Source organism: Hyperolius riggenbachi, chromosome 6 (genome assembly GCF_040937935.1).
Source record: "Hyperolius riggenbachi isolate aHypRig1 chromosome 6, aHypRig1.pri, whole genome shotgun sequence".
Lineage (NCBI taxonomy): Eukaryota > Metazoa > Chordata > Amphibia > Anura > Hyperoliidae > Hyperolius > Hyperolius riggenbachi.
In genome coordinates, this window is record NC_090651.1 from 381,683,428 (window position 1) to 381,708,929 (window position 25,502).

At 44.8% G+C, this 25,502-nt stretch overlaps 1 protein-coding gene across 1 annotated transcript in view; it reads left to right on the plus strand.

Moving 5' to 3' along the window:
• The window catches only part of LOC137523102 (ly6/PLAUR domain-containing protein 8-like), a 44,107-nt gene extending 20,146 nt beyond the window's left edge, over positions 1–23,961 (plus strand). The window contains exons 3-5 of the mRNA XM_068243319.1: positions 5,145–5,279; positions 12,548–12,676; positions 23,635–23,961. Coding sequence (XP_068099420.1) covers positions 5,145–5,279; positions 12,548–12,676; positions 23,635–23,858 — 488 coding nt within the window. The 3' untranslated portion in view covers positions 23,859–23,961. The remainder of the gene's footprint in view (positions 1–5,144; positions 5,280–12,547; positions 12,677–23,634) is intronic.
• Positions 23,962–25,502: the final 1,541 nt, after the last annotated feature.

A 25,502-nucleotide genomic window follows, 5' to 3' on the forward strand; every position in this document is an offset into this window, starting at 1 on the left:
TCTCTCCTTGTTGGGGGGAGGGTACCTCGACGCCTCACTGGTGTGGTGGTCCTCACTGGTGGTGTGGCAGCATCTTCCCGTCCTCTGGCCTGTGTCGGGGTTGCCCTGCGCGCTGGTTGTGCTGCAGTCTCTCGGTGCTCCTCACTTTGTTCTTGTTCCCCTGGAGCTTCCATAGCGGTCGATTGTGGAGGTTCAGCTTCTTCCACACTCGGTCCTGCAACCTCAACATCCAAGCTCTCTTCTGCCAAGTCATCATCAAAGGACGGAGTTGTGATTAAGGACTCCCTCCTCCTACTCCTCGCCTCGGGGCAATAGGTTACATCGGCGACGTCATCATCCACCAAGCTCTCCTCACTGCTGAACCGTGCCTCCTGGGTCGGTTCCTCTTGCTCCAAATTGTCTTCAGTCCTGTAGATAAAAAAAATATTTATTGGTGTGCCAAACAGCATGTGGCGTCAATTCACAGAGCAAGCAAACACTAGCAATCACTTTATCACCCCTTTCTACCCAACATTTGATAAAGCTTGTGAGAAAAGTTCGCTAGCCATGGGAATTGAGGCCATAGCAATACATGGCCGAAGTCATGGTAAATGAGCTCTCAGTTCCTGCCCACAGTAGTGGTACTTACAGTCTAGGTTCCAGGCTTGCATTGATGAAAGACAATTGCTTGGCAAATTGGTAGTCTTTTTGTCGCCTTCCCCCGCCACTGCCACTTCGTTCGGCAAGTTTTTTCTTCCGTAGCCATTTCACATATGCATCCCGTATATTGCGCCACCTTGTCTTGTACCTTTCTCCTGTAACGACATGAAAAATTGATTTCGATTATTTCTCTTGTAGGTACATCGCAACTGGACAAACATATACATCGCTACATGTGACATTTCGTATTGGGAAGAGCACGGTGGCAGGCATCGTCGTGAGGACTTCGAGGATCCTTTGGACGCGACTGAGGGCCAGATACATGCCTGTGCCGGACACCACGAAATGGGAGGAGATCGCCCAGGGCTTCTGGACCGAGTGCAAGTTTCCTAATTGTGTTGGCGCACTGGATGGGAAACACATCCGGATTCAGAAACCCGTGGGGAGTGGCAGCCATTATTTCAACTATAAAAAATACTTCAGCATTGTTCTAATGGCAGTGGCAGATGCGGACTACAAGTTTGTGTACGTGGATGTGGGGTCGTACGGTAGTTCCAATGACTCTGGAATTTTCCAGCGTACGACCCTTTGCCGGCTGATGGAGGAAGGCAGACTGCGTCTCCCCCGTGACAGACCCTGGCCTGGGACAAGGGCACCGGCCTACCCCTATGTGTTTGTGGGGGACGAGGCCTTCGCCCTGTCCGACCATGTAATGCGTCCGTACCCAGACAGGGGACTTGATGCCAGCCAGCTACACTTCAATGCTCGGTTGAGCCGTGCAAGGAGAATGGTGGAGTGCACATTTGGGATCCTGGTGTCAAAGTGGAGGGTGTTCCACACGCCCATGCTGCTGAAACCGGGCAACGCAGTTGTCATGGTGAAGGCAGCATGCATCCTCCACAACTTTGTGCGGCAGGAGGAAAGAGAGACTCCGGAACCCCCGAATGTGCTTCCACTAATGCCCCTGCGGAGGTATGCAACCAGGCCAAGGGTAGTGTCACTGCGGAACAGGGACCAACTGAGACTTTATTTTACCACACCACCTGGACGAGGGTGAATGTTTGGTTTTTAATATGTTTTGTTGAAATGTGTTTATTTTGGAGTTTCAAGTTTGAGTGATTTTAAATGTATTAATTTTTTACAATAAATTGATGTATAATAATTGGTCATTGTGTATGTTTTATGTGCACAGGTGGGGTACATCACAGGTGGGTGGGATACATCACAGGTGGGTGGGATACAGCACAGGTGGGTGGGATACATCACAGGTGGGGTACAGGTGGGTGGGATACATCACAGGTGGGGTACTGGTGGGTGGGATACATCACAGGTGGGGTAGAGGTGGGTGGGATACATCACAGGTGGGGTAGAGGTGGGTGGGATACATCACAGGTGGGGTACAGGTGGGTGGGATACATCACAGGTGGGGTACAGGTGGGTGGGATACATCACAGGTGGGGTACAGGTGGGTGGGATACATCACAGGTGGGGTACAGGTGGGTGGGATACATCACAGGTGGGTGGGATACAGCACAGGTGGGGTAGAGGTGGGTGGGATACATCACAGGTGGGGTAGAGGTGGGTGGGATACATCACAGGTGGGGTACAGGTGGGTGGGATACATCACAGGTGGGGTACAGGTGGGTGGGATACATCACAGGTGGGGTAGAGGTGGGTGGGATACATCACAGGTGGGGTACAGGTGGGTGGGATACATCACAGGTGGGGTACAGGTGGGTGGGATACATCACAGGTGGGGTACTGGTGGGTGGGATACATCACAGGTGGGGTACAGGTGGGTGGGATACATCACAGGTGGGGTACAGGTGGGTGGGATACATCACAGGTGGGGTACAGGTGGGTGGGATACATCACAGGTGGGTGGGATACAGCACAGGTGGGGTAGAGGTGGGTGGGATACATCACAGGTGGGGTAGAGGTGGGTGGGATACATCACAGGTGGGGTACAGGTGGGTGGGATACATCACAGGTGGGGTACAGGTGGGTGGGATACATCACAGGTGGGTGGGATACAGCACAGGTGGGGTACAGGTGGGTGGGATACATCACAGGTGGGGTACTGGTGGGTGGGATACATCACAGGTGGGGTACAGGTGGGTGGGATACATCACAGGTGGGTGGGATACAGCACAGGTGGGGTACAGGTGGGTGGGATACATCACAGGTGGGGTACTGGTGGGTGGGATACATCACAGGTGGGATACAGGTGGGTGGGGAACAGGTGGGTGGGCCACGGGTGGGTGGGCAACACGTGGGTGACACAAATCCATAGCAAAAGTTGAATACATCACAAGCTTAAACAACAAGCCCCCCCAAAAAAACTTCTAGTCAACATACCCTCTGTGCCTTGCTGTCTCTTGCTCAAGTTCTCAAAGTCCTCCACATACAGCTTGGCAATTTTTTTCCACAGGCCTCTGCATTTTTTGATGTTGCTGTGGTCCGCATCCCCCTTGTCCCACAGGGCTGGTACCTGCTGCACCTGTAGGATGAGGTCTTCTGATGTGTAGGGCCTCACCCCCTCGCTATCAGACAGATCCTGCTCCATATTGCTGCCAAAGAGCTCCAGCATGAAGTCACTGCTGCTCCACTCTGTGAACGCTGGTGCCATGTGGTCCCCATCCAAAATGGCCACCATACCATAGAGTCTGCATAGGAAGTGTGGTACAACATCCGGTTTTTATAGCCAGTGTGTTGTGCGCTCTCCGGTTCTCATTGGTTTCCATTGGCCGGATGCAACATTCCGGCTCCGGTCCGGATACGTCAGCCGGACCAGCCGGACCAAAAAATAGCGCATGTTGGAACGGACGCCGGAGTCCGGATCCGGTCCGGCTCCGGTCCGGACGAAACGGACGCATGTGAACGGTCGCATAGACTTTCATTGCTATGCCGTGCGTCCGTTTCGTCCGGTCCGCATGCGGTCCGGCTCCGGCACGGCTCCGGCACGGCGATTCCGGATAGCAACCGCTAATGTGAACCGGGCCTAAGGGCTCTGCCTCTAACACAGGAGACCTGGGTTCGAATCTCGGCTCTGCCTGTTCAGTAAGCCAGCACCTATTCAGCAGGAGACCTTAGGCAAGACTCCCTAACACTGCTACTGCCTATAGAGCGCGTCCTAGTGGCTGCAGCTCTGGCGCTTTGAGTCCGCCAGAAGAAAAGCACAAAATAAATGTTCTGTGTTTGTATAGATGTATCTGATATTGCACCTGAAGCAGTTTTTAGATATAAAATTAGATAAGTAGCAGTAACAAGTCTCCACCCTTCCTCAAGAACTTATGATACTACTATTTTAAAGGCAGCACCCTTAAAGTGACACTGAAGCAAAAAAAAACCATTATGATATAATGAATTGGTTGTGTAGTACGGATAATTAATGGAACATTCGTAGGAATGAAAATAGTCTCATATTTTTATTTTCAGTTATACAGGTTTTATTTATAACATTGCATCATTCTCTAATGTTTGCAGTTTAGACACTACAGGTAGTCCTCGGTTAACAAACGAGATAGGGACTGCCAACTCATTCTTAACCTGAATCTGTGCGTAAGTCGGGACTACCTGTTGTGGCCCATTGAAAATGCAGAGTGTGGGCAGCGGAAGGTAAATAGAGGCCTACTCACCTGATCCTTGGCGGTAGAAGGTGCCCTCGTGGTGCCCGGAAGGTCCGCAGCCCGACCTCTCGCTCCGTCCACTGTTTCCCGGCGGCTCCTGGCTTCACATGCGGCGCATAATGACGCAATTAGGAAGCGCCACCACTAGGGTGCTCTTCCTGATTACGTCATTCTGCACCGCATGTAAAGCCAGGAGCCGCCGGGAAACAGTGGAGGAAGCGAGAGGACGGGCTGCGGACCTTCCGGGCACCACGAGGGCACCTTCTACCGCCGAGGATCAGGTGAGTAGGCCTTTATTTACCTTCCGCTGCCCACACTCTGCATTTTCAACGGGGCAGAACAGGTAGTCCCCGGCGGGCGTGACGTTATGCGACGGGGCGGAGCTATGGTCGCGGAGTTCGTATCGGCGGGTCGTTCGTAAGTCGGGCGTTCGTAACCCGGGGACTACCTGTACACAGCATTCTAAAGGATTTCACAGAGCAGGCTTTTGACCTTTTGAACTTTCCTCTGCAGAAAAACACTAAATACAGTGACTGACACTTGAGATAAAAAGCTTCAGAAGACAGAGCTCTCTGCAACTTTAAGTCGTGAAGCTCAGTGAAACTCTTTTGCATAGATAACAACTGGAGTTTCTTAACTCTTCCAGTACTGGAAACTATATTAGACTCATATCTGAGCTGCTAATGATTTATTTCTTAGCTGTACTACACATACAAATCATTATATCATAAGTTTATTTTCACTTCAGATTCCCTTTAACCAGTACACTAGCCAGCTGGATTTACATGAACAGCCAAAGGATATTTTATACAGCATTACTTGTCTAATGATATTTACCTTTAGTAATGTTTTCTATTTTCTGTCGTCATGTGTTAGTGAGCAAATCAGTATTAAGAAGATGCAGTCACCCCAGCTACTGTAACCAGACCTTCAGTTATGTAGAAAAGGGCATCAAGACAACTTTGTCTTCCAAGTGCTGCGACCAGGATGGATGCACACCCACTAACAACGGTAAATTAAATGGTGTCTGAACTGGCGTGTAGCACAATAAGATAAACATGGGTAGGTACAGTGCTAAACATACAGTACATATAATTAGGCTCAGCTCCTTTTCTTCTTTTCCTCACTGTAAGGGTTGAGGATTCAGGTATACAAAATACAATTTCTCTGTAGACAGACCTAGTAAGACTAAAGGTGCCTACACACCATTGACACCTTTATGTTGCCTGTTGGGGACCGTCTGGGCTGGCCAGTGGCCATTACAGACGTGTGTCAGTGACGATGCATTCAGTTGCCATGCAGGGGGCGGAGAGACAGGGACAGAGCAGTGCATGTGTGTGCACACTCTGTTCAGAGTGTGGGAAGGAGTAGAAAGTATGGGACAAAGTGCAGGAAATGCTCAGAATGTGGGAAACGGGAAGGTTGAAATATGTTTTTGGACAGGTTATTAGGTTCAGTGTGTGGGAAAGGTGAATTGAGTGAAAGGAAACCTGAGTGAAAGGTATAATGAGAAATTGAACCAGTGAGGTCCAAAACATGTGAAGGTCCAGAGAGCCAGGAAGTGGGACGCTCAAATTCAAAAAAAATGGGTCTATAAAGGGGTAAAAAGAGAGTTCCTTGCACTGTGAGGAGTAGTTCAGAGAGCGGGAAATGGTAAAAGAGTGCAGAGAGTGCTGAGGGTGTGGAAAGCAGAAAATAAGCACCTAGAACTCCTGTTTGGAGTGGTGGGTGGGAATAATTGGGAACATGGGCAATAAAAGTGTTTAGAATGTGGAAACTGGGCATGGGATTCATGGCACTGGAGGTGGTAAACAGAAAGAAAAGGGGTAAGGCCTTGTTCACATTGCATTCGGCTCGCGTGTCCTTCCACGGTGGGCGTTTTTTAAAGCGTTTTCCGGAGATTTTCTGCGCGTTCGCTCGTTTTTGTGGGCGTTTTTGCAAGCGCTTTTGCAGAGCGCTTCCGTGTTTTTTTCCAGAAAATATCCGGAAAAAATAAATACAATGTAATTTTTTTTAAAAAAGCTCAGGCATTTTGTGAGCATTTCGCGTTTCTCTTATACCTTCCATTGAGGCAAAACGCCTCCAAAATGCCTCAAGCGGATCACAAACAAACTGCTCTGATATGAACTCTCTAATAGAGAATCATCGCACATGCGCTTTCAGGGCGATTTTGAAAACTGCCCAGGCTTAAAATTTTTCAAAAACGGATATAATGTGAACAAGGCCTTAAAGAGAACCAGAGATGAAGCACCCACATGTATTTTACCTTGTAAATCAGTGGGAACATGACAGTAAACTGGGGCTCGATTCACAAAGCGGTGCTAACCCAGTTAGAGACTTTAGGCATGATAACCATTGCACCACGCTGGTGAAAAGCCAGTTTAGGCGTGATAAGTTTAGGCATGATAAGTTTAGGTGTGATAAGTTTAGGCATGCTAAGTTTAGATAAGTTTAGATCGCTTGTAAAGTCCCGCACGCAAAGCAGCGCCATTAAACTTTATACGAAGTGCACCAGTCTTTGCTAGCGCAAAACTTTTGATCAGCTGTGCACTGCGGTGCTAACGCAGTTGGCGCTTAAACTTATCATGCCTAAACTTATCACACCTAAACTTATCATGCCTAAACTTATCACACCTAAACTTATCACACCTAAACTTATCATGCCTAAACTGAGTTTAGGCATGATAAAGGGCTTTTCACCAGGGTGCTAACTGTTAGCACCGCTTTGTGAATCAGGCCCCTAATCTGCTGTTTGTTTCATTGTTCTCTGTGTAATCTGACTGTTATCACCTCTGATAAGAATCCCCAACTGAGCACTCAGTGTAGCTTTGCTATGGAATGATTATAGCTGAGTCTGTTTTCTCTGGTGTTTTTTCAAGCCCAAGCCTGCCCCTTGTGGCTCTGCTATAATGACTCAGCTATAATCATTCCCAGCAAAGCCAGACTGAATGCTCAGTCGGGGATTCTTATCACAGCTGGTAACAGACACTTTTAGCAGTGAGGATGAAACGGAGAGCAGGGTAGGTGGTTTCTCTAATGTTCTTACTGATATATATGGTAAAATACATGAGGGTGCTTCATCTCTGGTTCACTTTAAAGAGCTCTTGGGAGGGGCAACCCCATGCTGTCACTTTTCTTAAAATGTGTAATGTGTATACAGAGCTCGGAACTAGTATATATTAAAGGGAACTAAAAGTGTCTAGTTTAAATTACCTAGGAGTTCTTCCAGCCCCCTACAGCCCTCCTGGTCCTTTGTTGTCATTCCGCTCTTTTCCCTTCAGTCACTGTGCCCCTCCAAAATATGTCTGGGGGTTCTGCGCATGCAAGCTCAGAATGCATGGCTCCTCAATCACGCTCCCATGAATGGGAGTTCAGCGCATGCAATTTATTTGCACTGCACAAGTACAGAACGCTCCTGGCAACGAGAGCATGATCGAGGCACGTGCAGTCTGGGGCGATGCCTGCAGTTTTCGGACAGGCACAAAAGCTTAAGGGAAAAGAGCAGAAAGACAGGCAGTAACCGGAACGACTACAGGTGGTTGGAGGAAGACCCAAGTTAAATTAAAATGGGGACCTTAGTGTTGCTATAGGTTCCCTTTAGAGCAGGGTTCCCCAAACTTTTTCGGTTAAGGGCCGGGTCAACAAACTAACGGGGGCTGGAGTATACACAATAGGATTTTGAAAACATTACATTGAACCTAGGTAGTGTAAACTGTTATCTGTTTACGCATGCGGCCCTTTTGTCTCCCATTTATCCAAAGCAGATATTATGCCCCCAATACAACAGCATGTGCAGATAGTAAAAAAAAACCTTTTAGCCAGAAAGTAAAGCATACTCAGGGAGCAACCTGTCATCCAATAGAAAAGCATTGGAAGCCAGCGAATGGCTGCTCGCTGGCTTCCCTGTGGATTGATGGTACCAGCACAGCTATTCTATATGCGAGACATCAATATTTAAAGATGCAGTGGACCGCATCTATATGTAATACATTTTGTGAGTAGGGGGCCGGTGAAAAAGCCTCAGGGGGCCGCATTCGACCCACAGGCCTTAGTTTGAGGACCACTGCTTTAGAGTGTACCATTTTTCCTTTGAACTTTTTTAATGGATTGTTTTCAAAAACTTCTTTAAAAAAATATTTTTTTTTACTTGTTCCCACTATTCCGCATAGCAATGGTGGTGACAATGGCATGTATGGAGTCTTTGCTGTTAACCACTAACCAAGTCGGCACTAAATTACACGCAATTTTAAAATGAAAGATTCTGATTATGGTTATGGACTAAATTATTTGATTTTCCCCAAAATTTTTGGGTTACAATTTTGCATCGTAATTGCCAATTCCAATGCAAAATTTAGATTATACAAAATTTGTGCTCCTCATTAGCACTGAGATGATGCAGCAGCCCGCCTCCAGAAAATAAGTAACTCCCAGCTGGAAGAACCAGTAGGATATCAAGCTGGAACTGTTTGTAGGTGTAGTGGGCATTGGTAGGAAAAGGGCTAGTTGTGGTTAGGGGGACCCTACAAAAGGTGGCCACACAGGATACAATAAAATGATCCGATTTTACGGCAATTCGATAAAAACGATCGGTGGTCCCGAAAAATCGAAAGCTTCTTTGTTAATTTAAACAAGAAATCTGATCAGATTTCCCGTTTTTATTTGTTATAAGTCAATCGAGAGTGGTGGATTTTTCTTAACAATTTTTATGAAAATTTAATGGTGTTGGGTAGATTGTAAATGTCCTTATATATACTCCCAAGCAATTTTCTCAGAGGTTTCAATTTCTTTTTTCGTAATTAGTCAAAAATTGAACACACTGGTCAGATTTCTTAAATGTTGCAACCAATCAGTAAAAAATTATTGTAAACTCTTGGGGCCTGATTCACAAAGCGGTGCTAACAGTTAGCACGCTGGTGAAAAGCCCTTTATCATGCCTAAACTCAGTTTAGGCATGATAAGTTTAGGTGTGATAAGTTTAGGTGTGATAAGTTTAGGCATGATAAGTTTAGGTGTGATAAGTTTAGGCATGCTAAGTTTAAGCGCCAACTGCGTTAGCACCGCAGTGCACAGCTGATCAAAAGTTTTACGCTAGCAAAGACTGGTGCACTTTGTATAAAGTTTAATGGCGCTGCTTTGCGTGCGGGACTTTGCAAGCGATCTAAACTTATCTAAACTTAGCATGCCTAAACTTATCACACCTAAACTTATCACACCTAAACTTATCACGCCTAAACTGGCTTTTCACCAGCATGGTGCAATGGTTATCATGCCTAAAGTCTTTTAGGCATGCTAACTGGGTTAGCACCGCTTTGTGAATCGAGCCCTTAATCAGAGCCGGGACAAGGTCCTCCAGCACCCAAGGCTGAGACACCAAAGTGCGCCCCTCCATCCCTCCCACCCCAGCTGTCACACACTGATTGCTATTAGACTAAGAGGGCCACAGGGCCCACAACCTCCCCAACACCTTAATATCTAGTTATCTGGCTTGCAGTCACTGCTATGTATCCCCTTTTCTTATTTCTTTCTGCTTCAAACACAATTATGAATGACAGCTGAATGAATTGTGCGCCCCCTCCTACACTGCGCCCTGAGGCTGGAGCCTCTCCAGCCTATACCTCGGCCCGGCCCTGCCCTTAATTGAAAAGAAATCTAATAAATTGTATTGTGTGTGGCCACCTTTACTGTTAGATCAGAATGTGTGATGGAAAAGAAAAAAAACAAAACATGAAGACAGAGTTTAAGGGCTTTGAGGGAAGTTTTCATACTTCAGGGATCTACTGTACGTGGTCCCAATCAGATTGTTATAAATTAGGGATGGGACGAATCCACAATTTCTTCGAATCCGAATCCGGATCCGAATCTAAAAAGGTTCTCGAATATCTCGAACCTTTCGAATCCCGAATCTAACGAATCCTGCACATACGAATTGTGCGATCCGTGGTATAGTTGCCCGCAGTATAGGTAGCGAGGTAAAGGTGCCTTCAGTATAGCTAGCTAGGTATGGGTGCCTTCAATATTGGTAGCTTTCAATATAGGTAGCAAGGTATATGGGCCTTCAGTATAGGTAGAAAGGTATATGGGCCTTCAGTATAGGTAGCAGGGTATATAGGCCTTCAGTATAGGTAGCAGGGTATATGTGCCTTCAGTATAGGTAGCAGGGTATATGTGCCTTCAGTATAGGTAGCAGGGTATATGGGCCTTCAGTATAGGTAGCAGGATATATGGGCCTTCAGTATAGGTAGCAGGGTATAGGGGCCTTCAGTATAGATAGCAGGGTATATGTGCCTTCAGTATAGGTAGCAGGGTATATAGGCCTTCAGTATAGGTAGCAAGGTATATGTGCCTTCAGTATAGGTAGCAGGGTATATGGGCCTTCAGTATAGGTAGCAGGGTATATGGGCCTTCAGTATAGGTAGCAGGGTATATGGGCCTTCAGTATAGGTAGCAGGGTATATGGGCCTTCAGTATAGGTAGCAGGGTATATAGGCCTTCAGTATAGGTAGCAGGGTATAGGGGCCTTCAGTATAGGTAGCAGGGTATATGGGCCTTCAGTATAGGTAGCAGGGTATATAGAGGCCTTAAGTATAGGTAGGTATGTAGGTAGGTATAGGGGCCTTTAGGTAGGTAAAGGGAACTTCAGTATAGGTAGCAGGGTATAGGGCCTTCAGTATAGGTAACAGGGTATATAGAGGCCTTAAGTATAGGTAGGTATGTAGGTAGGTATAGGGGCCTTTAGGTAGGTAAAGGGACCTTCAGTATAGGTAGCAGGGTATAGGGCCTTAAGTATAGGTAGGTATGTAGGTAGGTAGGTATAGGGGCCTTTAGGTAGGTAGGTATAGGGGCCTTTAGGTAGGTAGGTAGGTACGTATAGGGGGCCTTTAGGTAGGTATAGTGGCCTGTAGGTAGGTAGGTAAGTATAGTGGCCGGTAGGTAGGTAGGTATAGTGTCCTGTAGGTAGGTAGGTAGTTAAAGGGACCTTCAGTATATGTAGCAGGGTATAGGGCCTTAAGTATAGGTAGGTATGTAGGTAGGTAGGTATAGGGGCCTTTAGGTAGGTAGGTATAGGGGCCTTTAGGTAGGTAGGCACGTATAGGGGGCCTTTAAGTAGGTAGGTAGGTATAGAGGCCTGTAGGTAGGTATAGGGGCCTTTAGGTAGGTAGGTAGGTAGGTAAGTATAGGGGCCTTTAGGTAGGTAGGTAGGTATAGGGGCCTTTAGGTAGGTAGGTAGGTAGGTACGTATAGGGGGCCTTTAGGTAGGTATAGTGGCCTGTAGGTAGGTATAGTGGCCGGTAGGTAGGTAGGTATAGTGTCCTGTAGGTAGGTAGGTAGTTAAAGGGACCTTCAGTATAGGTAGCAGAGTATAAGGCCTTAAGTATAGGTAGGTATGTAGGTAGGTAGGTATAGGGGCCTTTAGGTAGGTAGGTATAGGGGCCTTTAGGTAGGTAGGCACGTATAGGGGGCCTTTAGGTAGGTAGGTATAGAGGCCTTTAGGTAGGTATAGGGGCCTTTAGGTAGGTAGGTACATATAGGGGGCCTTTAGGTAGGTATAGGGGCCTGTAGGTAGGTAGGTATAGTGGTAGGTAGGTAGTATAGGGGGCCTTTAGGTAGGTATAGGGGTCTGTAGGTAGGTAGGTATAGTGCCCGGTAGGTAGGTAGGTACGTATAGGGGGCCTTTAGGTAGGTATAGTGGCAGGTAGGTAGGTAAAGTGGTAGGTAGGTAGGTGTCGCTCCCCCCCCCGTGCCTCCTCCGCTCACCCCCATGGCCTCCTCCGTCCCCCGTGCCTCCTCGCTCACCCCTGCTTAAGTATCAACTCACCTGTCCAGTGGAGCGCAGAGCGGCAGACCTCGTCCTTACTTCTCGGTTCCCTCTAGTGGCCGGACCGGCTTTTACTGATGACGTCATTGTAAAAGCCGTCACTAGAGGGAACCAGGAAGTCAGCGAGAGGTCTGCCGCTCTGTCTGCGCTCCACTGGACGGGTGAGTTGATACAAAGTATGCGGGCGGTCGGGCGGAGGAGGCGCGGGGCGGTCGGAGGAGGCGCGGGTCGGAGGAGGACGAGTGCGAGCGGCGGATGCGCGGCGATGCAGCGTCGGGATTCGGCGGATTCGTAAAGTGGAAAATGGCGTCGATATTCGAATCCACGAATCTCGAATATTTCCCAATATTCGAGGGATTCGTGGATTCGCCGGATTCGTCGTCCCATCCCTATTATAAATTATTGTTACTGTGTATAGTTACAAAAACAGATATCTTTAAAAAAAAAATCTAATTTCTTACAGTGTATGAAAATGGATTAAAGTGCGACTTCTGCTCCAGACTAAATCCTGACAGTGACTCCTGCATTGAACACCAAGGCCAAAGATGTGTTGGAAATGAAGATAAATGTTACTCTTATTATCGTCAAACAGGTAAAAAAGATACACACACGCACACATATATAATTATTATTATTTATTTATAAAGCGCCAACATATTCCGTGGCGCTGTACAATGTAAGAAAACAAACAAGGGATACATAATTATACAGACAATGATATGCATCAAATATGAACATGGGTAGAAAATACAGAACTGGTGATTACAATAGCATATTTAACATCATGACTAAAATGTATGTATAGAGTGCAAGCTATTAAATGAATAACATTCCAAGACACAAAAGGGTGAGAGAGCCCTGCCCTATACTGTGTGTATCCTATCCTACTAATATAATAAATGGGAAAGTTCGGATGTTTGGATGTTTGTTACTCGATCACACAAAAATGGCTGAACGGATTTGAATGAAATTTGGCACACACATAGTACATGACCTTGAATAAAGTATAGGATACTTTTTATTCCCATAACCAAAAAGGGGGCGGAGACAAATACAAATTTCACTGGAAAATGTAAACTGCAGCCATTCTTACACTGGTAATGGCAGGGTTCTCAAACTTTGCACAGTTGGTTACTGGGTGACTGGGATTATTATTCAGAAAAGTGTGTGGAGTCTATAAAAGCCAATCAAAATTAACCTATTGATTTTAAAGGAGAATATTAACATTGCTGCCATTCTTGCACTGTTAATGGCACAAGCCTCAAACCTGGTACAGTTGATCATTGGGTGACTAGAGTTCAATTTCAGAAAGGGGGTGGAGCCACAAGCAGCCAATTCAATTTGTTTCATTCCAATGCAAATTATTGATGCCAAACACCGCAAAGCTCACAAACTTGGTAATTGAGTAATTGATTAATTGTGCGTTAGGGTTAGAAAAGTAGGCACAGCCAACACCAGCCAAATACATAAGCGGGCAACACCGGTTCATAAGTTGGCGGAGACAAATACAAATTTTACTGGGAGAATGTAAACAGCAGCCATTCTTACACTGTTAATGGCAGGGTTCTCAAACTTTGCACAGTTGGTTACTGGGTGACTGGGGTTAATATTCAGAAAAGTGGGTGGAGCCTACAAAAGGAAATCAAAAATTACCTATTGATTTTTCAGGGGAATATTTCATTGCTGCCATTCTTGCACTGTTAATGCCACAAGCCTCAAACCTGGTACAGTTGATCATTGGGTGACTGGGGTTTAAATTTATAAAAGGGGGTGGAGCCACAAACAGCCAATATGATTTGTTTAATTTTAATGCAGGTTATTGATGCCAAAGACCGCAAAGCTCACAAACTTGGTCATTGAGTAACTTATTAATTGTGTGTTAGGGTAAGGAAAAGTGGGTGCAGCCAGCACCTGCAAAATACATAATCGGGCAATGCCGGGTCATCAGTAGGCGGAGACAAATGCAAATTTCACTGAGAAAATGTAAACTGCACTAATTCTTACACTTTTAATGGTAGGGTTCTCAAACTTTGCACAATTGGCCACTGGGTGACTGGGACTATTATTCAGAGAAGTGGGTGGAGCCTACAAAAGCCAATCAAAATTCACCTATTGATTTTCAAGGGAAATATGTAATTGCTACCATTCTTTCACTGTTAATGGTACAAGCCTTAAACCTGGTACAGTTGGTCATTGGGTGACTGGGGTTCAAATTCAGACAAAGGGGTGGAGCCAAAAACAGCCAATCAGATTTGTTTAATCTCAATGCAAATTATTGATGCCAAAGACCGCAAAGCTCACATACTTGGTCATTAAGTAATTGTGTGTTAGGGTTAGGAAAAGTGGGCACAGCCAACACTAGCCAAATACATACCCGGGCAACGCCGGGCGTCCAGCTAGTGTATATGTATATGTATATCTATCTATCTATCTATCTATCTATCTATCTATCTATCTATCTATCTATATCTATATCTCCTACCTAATGAAACCCGTGCCTCATGTCCGTGTGTGTGTGTTTTTCTGTAGTGCGCATGTGCAGGGACGCAGAGACACTGAGGGGGAGTGACGTGGCTTGCAAGGGAGAATGGAGCCAAGGGGCGGGCGTGTGCACGGTGGACTTGTGCGCGCGCGGGCGAGTGCATGCGCAGTGACATGTGGCGGGGAAAGACCTAGAACCTGTATATACACAGTATAACAGTATATACAGTGGGATGCAAAAGTTTGGGCAACCTTGTTAATCGTTATGATTTTCCTGTATAAATCGTTGGTTATTACGATAAAAAAATGTCCGTAACATATATCATATAGGAGACAAGCACAATGATATTTGAGAAGTGAAATGAAGTTTATTGGATTTACAGAAAGTGTGCAATAATTGTTTAAACAAAATTAGGCAGGTGCATAAATTTGGGCACCACAAAAATAAATGAAATCAATATTTAGTAGATCCTCCTTTTGCAGAAATTACAGCCTCTAAACGCTTCCTGTAGGTTCCAATGAGAGTCTGGATTCTGGTTGAAGGTATTTTGGACCATTCCTCTTTACAAAACATCTCTAGTTCATTCAGCCTTGATGGCTTCTGAGCATGGACAGTTCTCTATAACTCACACCGCAGATTTTCAATTATACTCAGGTCTGGGGACTGACATGGCAATTCCAGAAAGTTGTATTTGTTCCTCTGCATGAATGCCTTAGTGGATTTTGAGCAGTGTTTAGGGTCGTTGTCTTGTTGAATGATCCAGCCCCAGCGCAGCTTCAGCTTTGTCACTGATTCCTAGACATTGGTCTCCAGAATCTGCTGATACTGAGTGGAATCCATGCGTCCCTCAACTTTGACAAGATTCCCAGTCCCTGCACTGGCCACACAGCCATACAGCATGATGGAATCACTACCATATATTACTGTAGGTAGCAGGTGTTTATCTTGGAATGCTGTATTCTTTTTCCTCCATGCATAATGCCCCTTGCTATGCACAAATAACTCAATTTTAGTTTCATCGATCCACAGCACTTTATTCCAAAATAAAGCTGGCTTGTCCAAATGTGTTTGCTTCAGCATACCTCAAGCGTCTGTTTGTACAGTGGGCGGAGAAAAGGCTTCCTCTGCATCACTCTCACATACAGCATCTTCTTGTGTAAATTGCGCCGAATCGTTGAACGATGCACAGTGCCTCCATCTGCAGTAAGATGATATTGTAGGTCTTTGGTGCTGGTCTGTGGGTTGACTCTGACTGTTCTCACCATTTGTCACTTCCGTCTATTGGAATTTTTTCTTGGTCTGCCACTTCGAGCCTTAACTTTAACTGAGCCTGTGGTCTTCCATTTCCTCAATATGTTCCTTACTGTGGAAACAGACAGCTGAAATCTCTGAGACAGTTTTCGGTATCCTTCCCCTAAACCATGATGGTGAACAATCTTTGTCTTCAGTTCATTTGAGAGTTGTTTTGAGACCCCCCTGTTGCTACTCTTCAGAGAAAATTAAAAGAGGAGGGAAACTTACAACGGACACCCCTTAAATACTCTTTCTCATAATTGGATTCATCTGTGTATGTAGGTCAGGGGTGACTGAGCTAAGCAAGCCAATTTGAGTTCCAATAATTAGTTCTAAAGGTTTTGGAATCAATAACATGACAACAGTGCCTAAATGTATGCACCTGCCTAATCCTATTTAAACAATTATTGTGCACAAACTCTAAATCAAATAAACTGAATTTCACTTCTCAAATATCACTATGTGTGTCTCCTATATGATATATTTAACTGACATTTTTTATTGTAAGAACCAACGATTTATACAGGAAAATTAGGATGATTAACAAGGTTGCCCAAACTTTGGCAACATTTCTTTTATTTACATTTGAGCAAAAAGTGTGCAGTCCAAAACAATTAGTACCCTTCACAAACTGTCACAGTCTGTACAAAAATCCGAAGTTCTATACCATTCCAAACAGTCCAAGCTGTTCTAAAGCATCCTAATTAACTTGATTAATTGGGAACAGCTGTTTTAATCAACTCAACAGGTAAATAACAGCAGTGGTTTGTGGACAGTCATGGTTAAGACAAAGGTGCTCAGGGAGGATTTGCGGCTGTGCATTGTGACTGCTCACAAGTCAGAAAAGGGCTACAAGGCCATTTCTAAATGTTTTCCCAGTGTAAGACAAACCAAATCGAAAGCATTTGCCAAGAATGTGTTATGGAGGGCAAGTCTGCCATTCATTCAACTGTGTGAAACTTTCGATGGTACTTTATCAGTAGCATGGTGACCACAGGTAATGGCCTGGGAATCCTGGTTCAATTACGGTCCGGAGTGGGAGCCTAAGAAATGGCTATCACCACCACACATCCCAGGAAGGCAGCAGGCACGCTATGGGCAAAGGAGCAGGAACGGGTACCACACATCCAAGGAAGGCAGCAGGCACGCTATGGGCAAAGGAGCAGGAACGGGTACCACACATCCAAGGAAGGCAGCAGGCACGCTATGGGCAAAGGAGCAGGAACGGGTACCACACATCCAAGGAAGGCAGCAGGCACGCTGTGGGCAAAGGAGCAGGAATGGCTACCACACATCCAAGGAAGGCAGCAGGCATGACATGCACGTCCCGAGATAGTGACCAAAAATAACAATACAGGAGGACTTTTGAGGCCCTGCTATATATGAGATACATCAACTTTAAATCCTTTAACAAGAATCTGTTCTGGAGGGCAAGTCTGCCATCCATTCAAGTGAAAGGTATGCACTGACTGCCAGGTAGTATGCAATGTGCAGTCACAGATGCAGTGAAAGGTATGCAGTGACTGCCAGGTAGTATGCAATGTGCAGTCACAGATGCAGTGAAAGGTATGCAGTGACTGCAAACCAGTCACTGGTCTTGTGCGCACCATTATGAGAGTGCAGGTGATGGCGGCTTTTTTCAGCCCATATGGTCGCCCGGCTGAGGTAGCTGAATTTGTATTGTTGTTGCAGGCTAGGCTGCACATGCACACCTTGTTGCACTTCTGTAGTACTGCACAGGTGCAGAACACTCCAAAGGAAAGGAGAACAGAGGGCCTGAGGAGGACGGCGAGGGACTCAGCTATGCTTATTGGGCTGGAGGAAGCCCTGGGTAAGTATAAATTAAGCCTAGTGTACCATCTCTGGTCTAGTGCACTTCAACCTCCTTGGCGGTATGGACGAGCTCAGCTCGTCCATGACCGCTGGAGGGCGCCAGTCAGGTCCTGCTGGGCCGATTTTCACAATTTTTTTTTAAACACGCAGCAAGCACTTTGCTTGCTGCGTGTTGGTCCTGATCATGCCGATCGCCGCCGATGCGCCGCTACCTGCTGCGTAACTGCCGCCCCCCGCCGAGACCCCTGACCCACTGATTGGCCAGGCAGCGCTGATGGGTGGATCGGGACTCCATCTGATGGGTGGATCGGGACTCCGTCTGATGTCACGACGCCGATGACGTCATCACGATGGTCATCATGGCGACGGGGGAAGCCCTTAAGGAAATCCCGTTCAGAACGAGATTTCCTTACGTGGGTACGTGCTGGCGAAGATCGAAGCTGCGCGCCGGACGCTGCAGGGAGGGGACATAATGTAGCTAGGTACATGATTTAAATTTTTTTTTTTTTTTTTTTACAAAAAACTGCTGTGCCGCCACCCTGGTGCAGGTAATAGAACGCCAGTGTGGTTAAAGTTCTACTGTTGAGTTAGCCATTTCTGGCTATTTTGAAGCTCTAGGCGATGCCCCTACTCCACCCCCCCCCCACCCCCGTTTCACAGATCTTGCAAATGGAATAAAAACCAGTGTTGCTCACAAAATTTCACCACAGTCATTTTCGCATTAAAAATGGCATTTCCAAATTCAAACAACATCTTTTTTTACTGCAAAAAAACCCACAAAAAATTAATATATATTTACTGCAAATTGCAAAAATCTAATATTTTAGTGTGAAAATTTGCCAAAAATGTGAAAAATTACAACCGTATTACAAAATGATGTCATTTTCACTCAAAAGTCGAATTTAACAATATTTTTGTGAAAATTAATGCAACAAGAATATCACCATTTTTGCTCATCACTGATCATAACCTTTATTCAATTTGTTTTGAAGGCACCAATAACAAGTTTGACCTTCCTGGTGGTAATCCTGAGCTACGCTCGGGCTAGCTGCCGGAAGTTCTATGCAGAGTACAATGTACAGTGGGTGTTTTTATGCACCTCCCGGGGGATCCAGACGTTGGTAGCCATTCTCCTTTCTGTCCTCTGAGGCTCTGAATCACTCTGGTGAGATTACCGTCATCTATTTCACTACAGAGTTACAGCGCCACCTGGAGGATGGAGGTAAAATTGCGGTGCTGGAGCCCAGGGAGGTGAGAGCAGGGGCTGCTGCAGAGACTCTGGTGACATGATTTTTTTCCTGATTTTAGGGTCGGGAACATCTTAAAAAGACCCTAAAATCCGGAAATAATCATACCGCCAAGGGGCCAAAAATCAGTAGCATCCTAACAAACCCTTCCTACAATTGTTATGATAGATGTGTAGCCACTTTTAAAAACATTAAAAACATACTGTATATGTACAGCCTGGGTATTTACAGGTCAGACAATTTTCTTATAAATCCAGAAGAGTTCCGGTGTGCTGACCCTCAAAAGGGCTGTTTGCTTTCACAGCAAGTAAGGAACAAGAACACAGGCCTAGCTAATGCTTTCCCTACAGCAAGTCTGACCCTGCTCTCACTAACAGTCAGCAGCCAGCAGAGGATTAATCCAATATGGCCACCGCAACTGCTTGTTGTTGGAGGGTCCAGGAAGGGGTGCTGTTTGTTTGCGATATAATATAGAGCAAAAAAATGACAGCTTAATTAGTGCAATAATAGCACCTGCCATGCAATTAAGGCCTCATTCTCATTTGTCTTGTTTGCCTATGCCTAAAAATGGCCCTGAGTTCTTAAATGCTTTCAATATAAGTATACATCAATTAAAGCTTCCTTGCAAATCTTCCCTGTATGCTGGACTACTCAGGCTGGGGAAGGGACTGGACAATACAAAAGTAAAATATTGAGAGAGAGGGTGAGGTTCAGCAGCGGGGCACAATGACTGCAATAAGCATATTCTTTAACATGTATGCGGAGTTGTGGACTATACCAGTATCATAAAGTTTTATTATCACCCAGAAGTTATTATGGTATATTGATGACATTTCATCAGTGACATCATTGGTCCTTTGTTACGGCTGCTTTTAGCAGCAGACTTGATAGATCACAATGTGCAGCAGAACTGAGACGGAAACCAATGAATGTGAAATAAACAGTTTTATTGTCAATCAGTGCAATTATATACAAATTAGCAAATGGTAAATCCCACAGTGCAACCCACATAAACACAGCAATCCTAACTAACTAACTATACAACAATATACAGAGATATTTACAGACCAGGCGGAACAGCAGACAAGGGCAAGGCAAATCAGAGTCAGAGTAAGCAAAGAACATAAACCAGGAGATCAGATCAGAGCAGAGCTTCTCAGAGCAGGGAGCACAGAACACAGCGATCAGGACAGCCAAGCTGAACTCAGGTTCTGGCAAGGTTCTGAGGCGGGTGGAGTCCTTAAATGCAAATCCCATCAGATGATGCATAATTGTCCAGGATAGATAGCATGAGGGCCACCTGCTGGTGAATGATAGAATTACTACTGTCCAGATGCAGAGAGCCACCAGCAGGTGAACCAGGAAACTGCAGGCAAAGAAATGTCCATGACATGCTGCACAATGCCACCTGCTGGTGATAGATGTTAGCACAGTCCTGAAACCAAGTGCCACCAGCAGGTGCAACCACACAGAGCCGGATTCCTAACATCCTTAAAGAGTAACTGTCAGGCTGCAAAAGCTAATTTAAACCTCTATTTTCCTGTGTTAAACAGTTTAGAAGGAAGCCAAAAAGGCAATACTGAAGTTAAAAATCTCTCTTACTGTGATGTGTGCTGAACAGCAAGGCTATTATTCCCAAGCTCCTAAGGAGGCCGCAGGATGCATAACAGATACTACAAAGCATTCTGGAGCTGCTTCTTCTCCCCACTGCACTACCTTGGGTCATCCCCCTTCATTTCCCTATCACACCCTGAGCCTACAGGCTCATGTTACCGCAGCTTCTAACAGCAGCAGCCTAAACTCACAGCACTGAAAAATCACAGGACACATGTTCCATTAGAGTATACTGCATGAGTCCGCTATTGTTCCTAGCCACATGGCTAATTAATATTCACTGCACAGTAGTGTTGTCCATTAGGATCTTTTTTGTGAGTCGAATCATCAGGAAGCAGGGAGGATATGACATCACAATTGGCTTCATACAAGACAGACAAACATGGAACCTGCCATGAGCTGTCAGAAGCATCATTCTTTGCAAATACTATATAAAAATTCTGTGAAATCCAAACGTGGACAGTGAAATGCATATGTAATGTAAGTACAGCCAATATTTAGCTACTGATATATGTGTTTTTTTTTCTCTGAGACCCTATACCTAACAGCTCCTCTTTAAGTGCATGATATTGAGAAAATCAGCTCATTGTATACTTTATTTCTTTTACTTGTACTGTGCTAGAAGTGACTGTGAGATGTAAAAATATTGAGGCTTGCAGTGTGATAAAGTTCCTGCTTGGGAAAGGCTATAGTGCCGACCAAAAAAATCCTCTTCATCCTCTCCCAACTGTGTCAACATCTGTCTTGAAAGTAGAGATGGCCCGAACAGTTCGCCGGCGAGCAATATTCTGTGAACATCAGCTGTTTGTATTTGTGGCAAACAGCGAACATTTGGTGTGTTCGATTCACCTCCTATACATCATAATTGAGCTAAACTTTGACTCCTTACGTCACAGTCAGCAGACACATGGCAGCCAATCAGCTAGAACCCCTTCCTGGATCCCCCCCCCCCCCATCAACAAGCAGTTGCGGTGATCATATTGGATTCATTCTCTGCTGGCTGCTGACTGTTAGTGAGAGCAGGGTCAGACTTGCTGCAGATAGGTAGGGAAAGCATTAGCTAGGCCTGTGTTCTTGTTCCTTACTTGCTGTGAAAGCAAACAGCCCTTTTGAGGGCTAGCACATCGGTCTTCTGTGTTTTTTTGTGTGTGTGATACTCCACAGCCCACTGACACCCAGAGCTGTGTGCACACTACTGCTGTTGCCTCATTGAGCTGCAGGCACAGAACCACTCCAGTGCATTATTATTTCACTGTATTCTGATAGCACTATTGCATTTCTCTGCATGAGACACTCCACAGCCCACTGACACCCAGAGCTGTGCATACTGTGATTTCTGCCCTTCAGGGATTACAACCTGACCCTGCGTCAACTCTAGTGATGATTGTAAGGAGCATTCTACGCTACGCTGGGATTTACGCATAATTTTCCGCAATTACGCGTAGTTAAATTACGTTACGTTTCAATTTGCTCAACTACTAATGTGCACCGTAATTACGCATTCATCTACAAAATCCATAACGTAGTTGTATGCGGACGAATATGCCATCATGCAGAAAAGTTTCCGCTTTAATCCGCCAAAGCGCATGCGTGGAAATCTCTTACACATACTATCCCCTGTCCAATGCGTAATTTTATATGCATACGAATTTACGCGTAACATAGTACCGCTACGCTTAATTACATAAACATCCGTACACGTAAAAATAGACGCATTAACACATGTGTACTAGTTGACTTACCAATCCAACTGTGTTCTACACAAAGTGCTTCATGTAGAACACAGTTGGATTGGGAAGTCAACTAGTACGCACGTGTTAATGTGTCTATTTTTACGTGTACGGATGTTTATGTAATTAAGCGTAGCGGTACTATGTTACGCGTAAATTCGTAAGCGTAAATTTGGAACTAGGAGTTGAAACTACGATGCGTAGGCATCAACTACGATATGCGTAGATTGCAAGCATCACTAGTCAACTCTGTAATTTTGGGTGGGACTTTTGGCATGGTTCCCCCTCCGGCATGCTCCTATTCAGGTGTTAAACCCCTTGAAGCAAGTTTTAAATCACTTTTGTGACCACAAAGACTCTTTGTAGGTTTTAAAATTCGCCTGCCCATTGAAGTCTTTGGTGGTTTGCCAGATTCGCCTGTTCGCAAACATTTTTCGGAAGTTCGTGTTCGCCGTTCGCAAATGGAAAATTCTATGTTCACGGCATCTCTACTTGAATGGTCACACCGTGTTTGTTTCTGGAAAGGGGTTAGCAAACGTGTAACCCAGCATGCAGACACCTTAGACTTGTGCAACTTCTCTTGAATAAATTTCCACACACCACCATAACTGAGGCTGGTTTCATTAATGATCATTCGGACGGTTGCTTGTCCTTCTTCCAGGATTAAATAATCCACTTTCTTCACTGTGGCCGCATCGTCCATCAATGATGGTCTTCCAGGTCTTGGCTCATCTTTGAGGGACATGTGACCACTTTGGAAATTCCTTTTCCACCTCATAATAATGTCATATGATGGGTCATTGTCATAAACTCTTCAAGCACAGGAACTTTATCCACCAACGAGCCTCAGTCTTTTCCATCTCACACTTTAGTCACTTCTAGCACACTCTGTCTGTAAGAGAAACAAAGGCAACAATGAACTAATTTTCTTAAGGGGACTCCAAGCAGTGCAGAAACTATGGAATGCATACCATTTTGAAGCTCTCTTTCTCCTCTTTCCAACGATATATAAACCGCCGCCATACGTCTTTTAGTTTTCGCTATTTTCGAGATCGAAATTACGTCTGCTGCGATTTTGATCACGAAAATTGCAAAAACTAAAAGGTGTAGGGTGGCGGTTTATATATCGTTGGAAAGAGGAGAAAGAGAGCTTCAAAATGGTATGCATATTTCTATAGTTTCTGCACTGCTCGGAGTCCCTTTAACGTTATTCACTTAGGAACCAATGATGTCACTGACAAAATATCAACAATATACCGTGCTCACGTCCAGGTGATAGTTAAAGTTTATGATATCCCCTCACATTTATAAAGTAACTGCTTAATAAAACTACTTTTTTTCCTCCTTTAAGAAAATGAGTTGGACTTGCTGAAGCGTGGTTGCACCTCAGAGAATCTGTGTGACGGCATTGATGGAACCATCGCTCCACAAAATCTGTGGGGCGGAGTGATTGTATGTGACGGCAACAGGAACGGCAATCACAGCACTAACACCACAAGTTCTCTCAATTTCAATATGCTGTTATTCATGTCAACAGTTTTTTATAGTTTATGCAAACTGTTGGTGTTGTATTGATTTTGTGTTGATTTTAAAGTATTCTTATTTTTTTTACTATTTATCACTGTAATGATAAACATAGCAAGATTATGAACTGACGACTTTATCTGACATGTAAATATTGCACTTTAATAAAGAAAAGTAAAAAAAAAAATTGTAGTATACATGTATACCTTATCTTAAGCAGGTGTTGTTTCTCCTCAGTTCAGAACACATAAATATTCCAAAGTGATACATCTTGCCAGCAGTAAAAATGTCGCCGTAGAGATGAGACTGGAGTATAGCCATAGCCACAGCAGTTATAGTTGTGGTGGGGTACAGGGACACGAGGGTCTCATTTCAGCATACCATGGCCATTCTGGTCAAAACTGAATAGAAATAGGAATAAACATTTATCCAAAATGTCCTTTCTTTGGATATCTGTATGTTGCAGAAACTATGGGGCAGGGGGTAAGTAGAAATCACCGGGTCCCCGCGCCTGCTCAGGGAGCGCATGGAGGTATGTGTTCCTGCCCGCCGCCTGCTGCCACTGATTGAAGCTGGAGGGGAGAGCTCTGCCTGCCCATGTGTGACCATGCTCTCCCCTCATACTGTGACCCCTCCTGCCCCTCAAAATGGCCCTGAGCAGGCCCCAGAGGGGCCCCGGTCCCTCCCCCCGTGGGTGCAGGGGCTGCAGCCCCTATTGCTATGCCACTGCTCTGGGGGAAGCATGCCTCCCAACTTTTTTAGATGAGAAAGAGAGACACTTAAGCCATGCCCCTGCCACACCCCTGATCACGCCCCCTGCACACCCCTAGTCACACATACCATAAAGATTTCATAAGAAAAATCGGTTATTTTATAATTCAAACCAAACTGGTCCTTCCGATCCTGGTTTCTTTTCCTTCATATTAATATTTTAAAATTGGTAATATATCAATTTAACCGGTTCAGCACCGCAGTGCCGAAAATCTCATGCATCCGAGCAACGTTCACCTCCCATTCATTCGCCTATAACTTTATTGCTACTTATCACAATGAATTGATCTACATCTTGTTTTTTCCGCCACTAATTAGGCTTTCTTTGGGTTGTACATTTTGCTAAGAATTATTTTTTTCTAAATCCATTTTAACAGGAAGATTAAGAAAGAAATGAAAAAAAAAATCATTATGTCTCAGTTTTTGGCCATTATAGTTTGAAATTAATATATGCTACCGTAATTAAAACTCATGTATTTTATTTGCCCATCTGTCCCGGTTATTACACCGTTTAAACGATGTCCCTATCACAATTTATGGTGCCGATATTTCATTTAGAAATAAAGGTGCATTTTTTTCAATTTGCGTCCATCACTATTTATAAGCTTATCATTTTAAATAATATAATAACCTATTCTCTTGACATGCATATTTAAAAAGTTCAGACCCTTGGGTAACTATTTATGTTGTTTTTGTTTTTTTTTATAGTTTTTTTGGTTTGTTTTTTTAATAAAAAAGTGTATGTGGGTAATTTTTGGTGTGGGAGGGAAACTGCTAATTTTAAATGTAAAGTAGTTTTTTTTTTTAATTAAAAATGTATGTGGGTGCAGTTTACTATTTGGCCACAAGATGGCCACAGTGAAAAAAGTCCTGGATGCGAACGATCTCGCATCCAGGAACTAAAATGCTGAGCAGAAGTTTCCT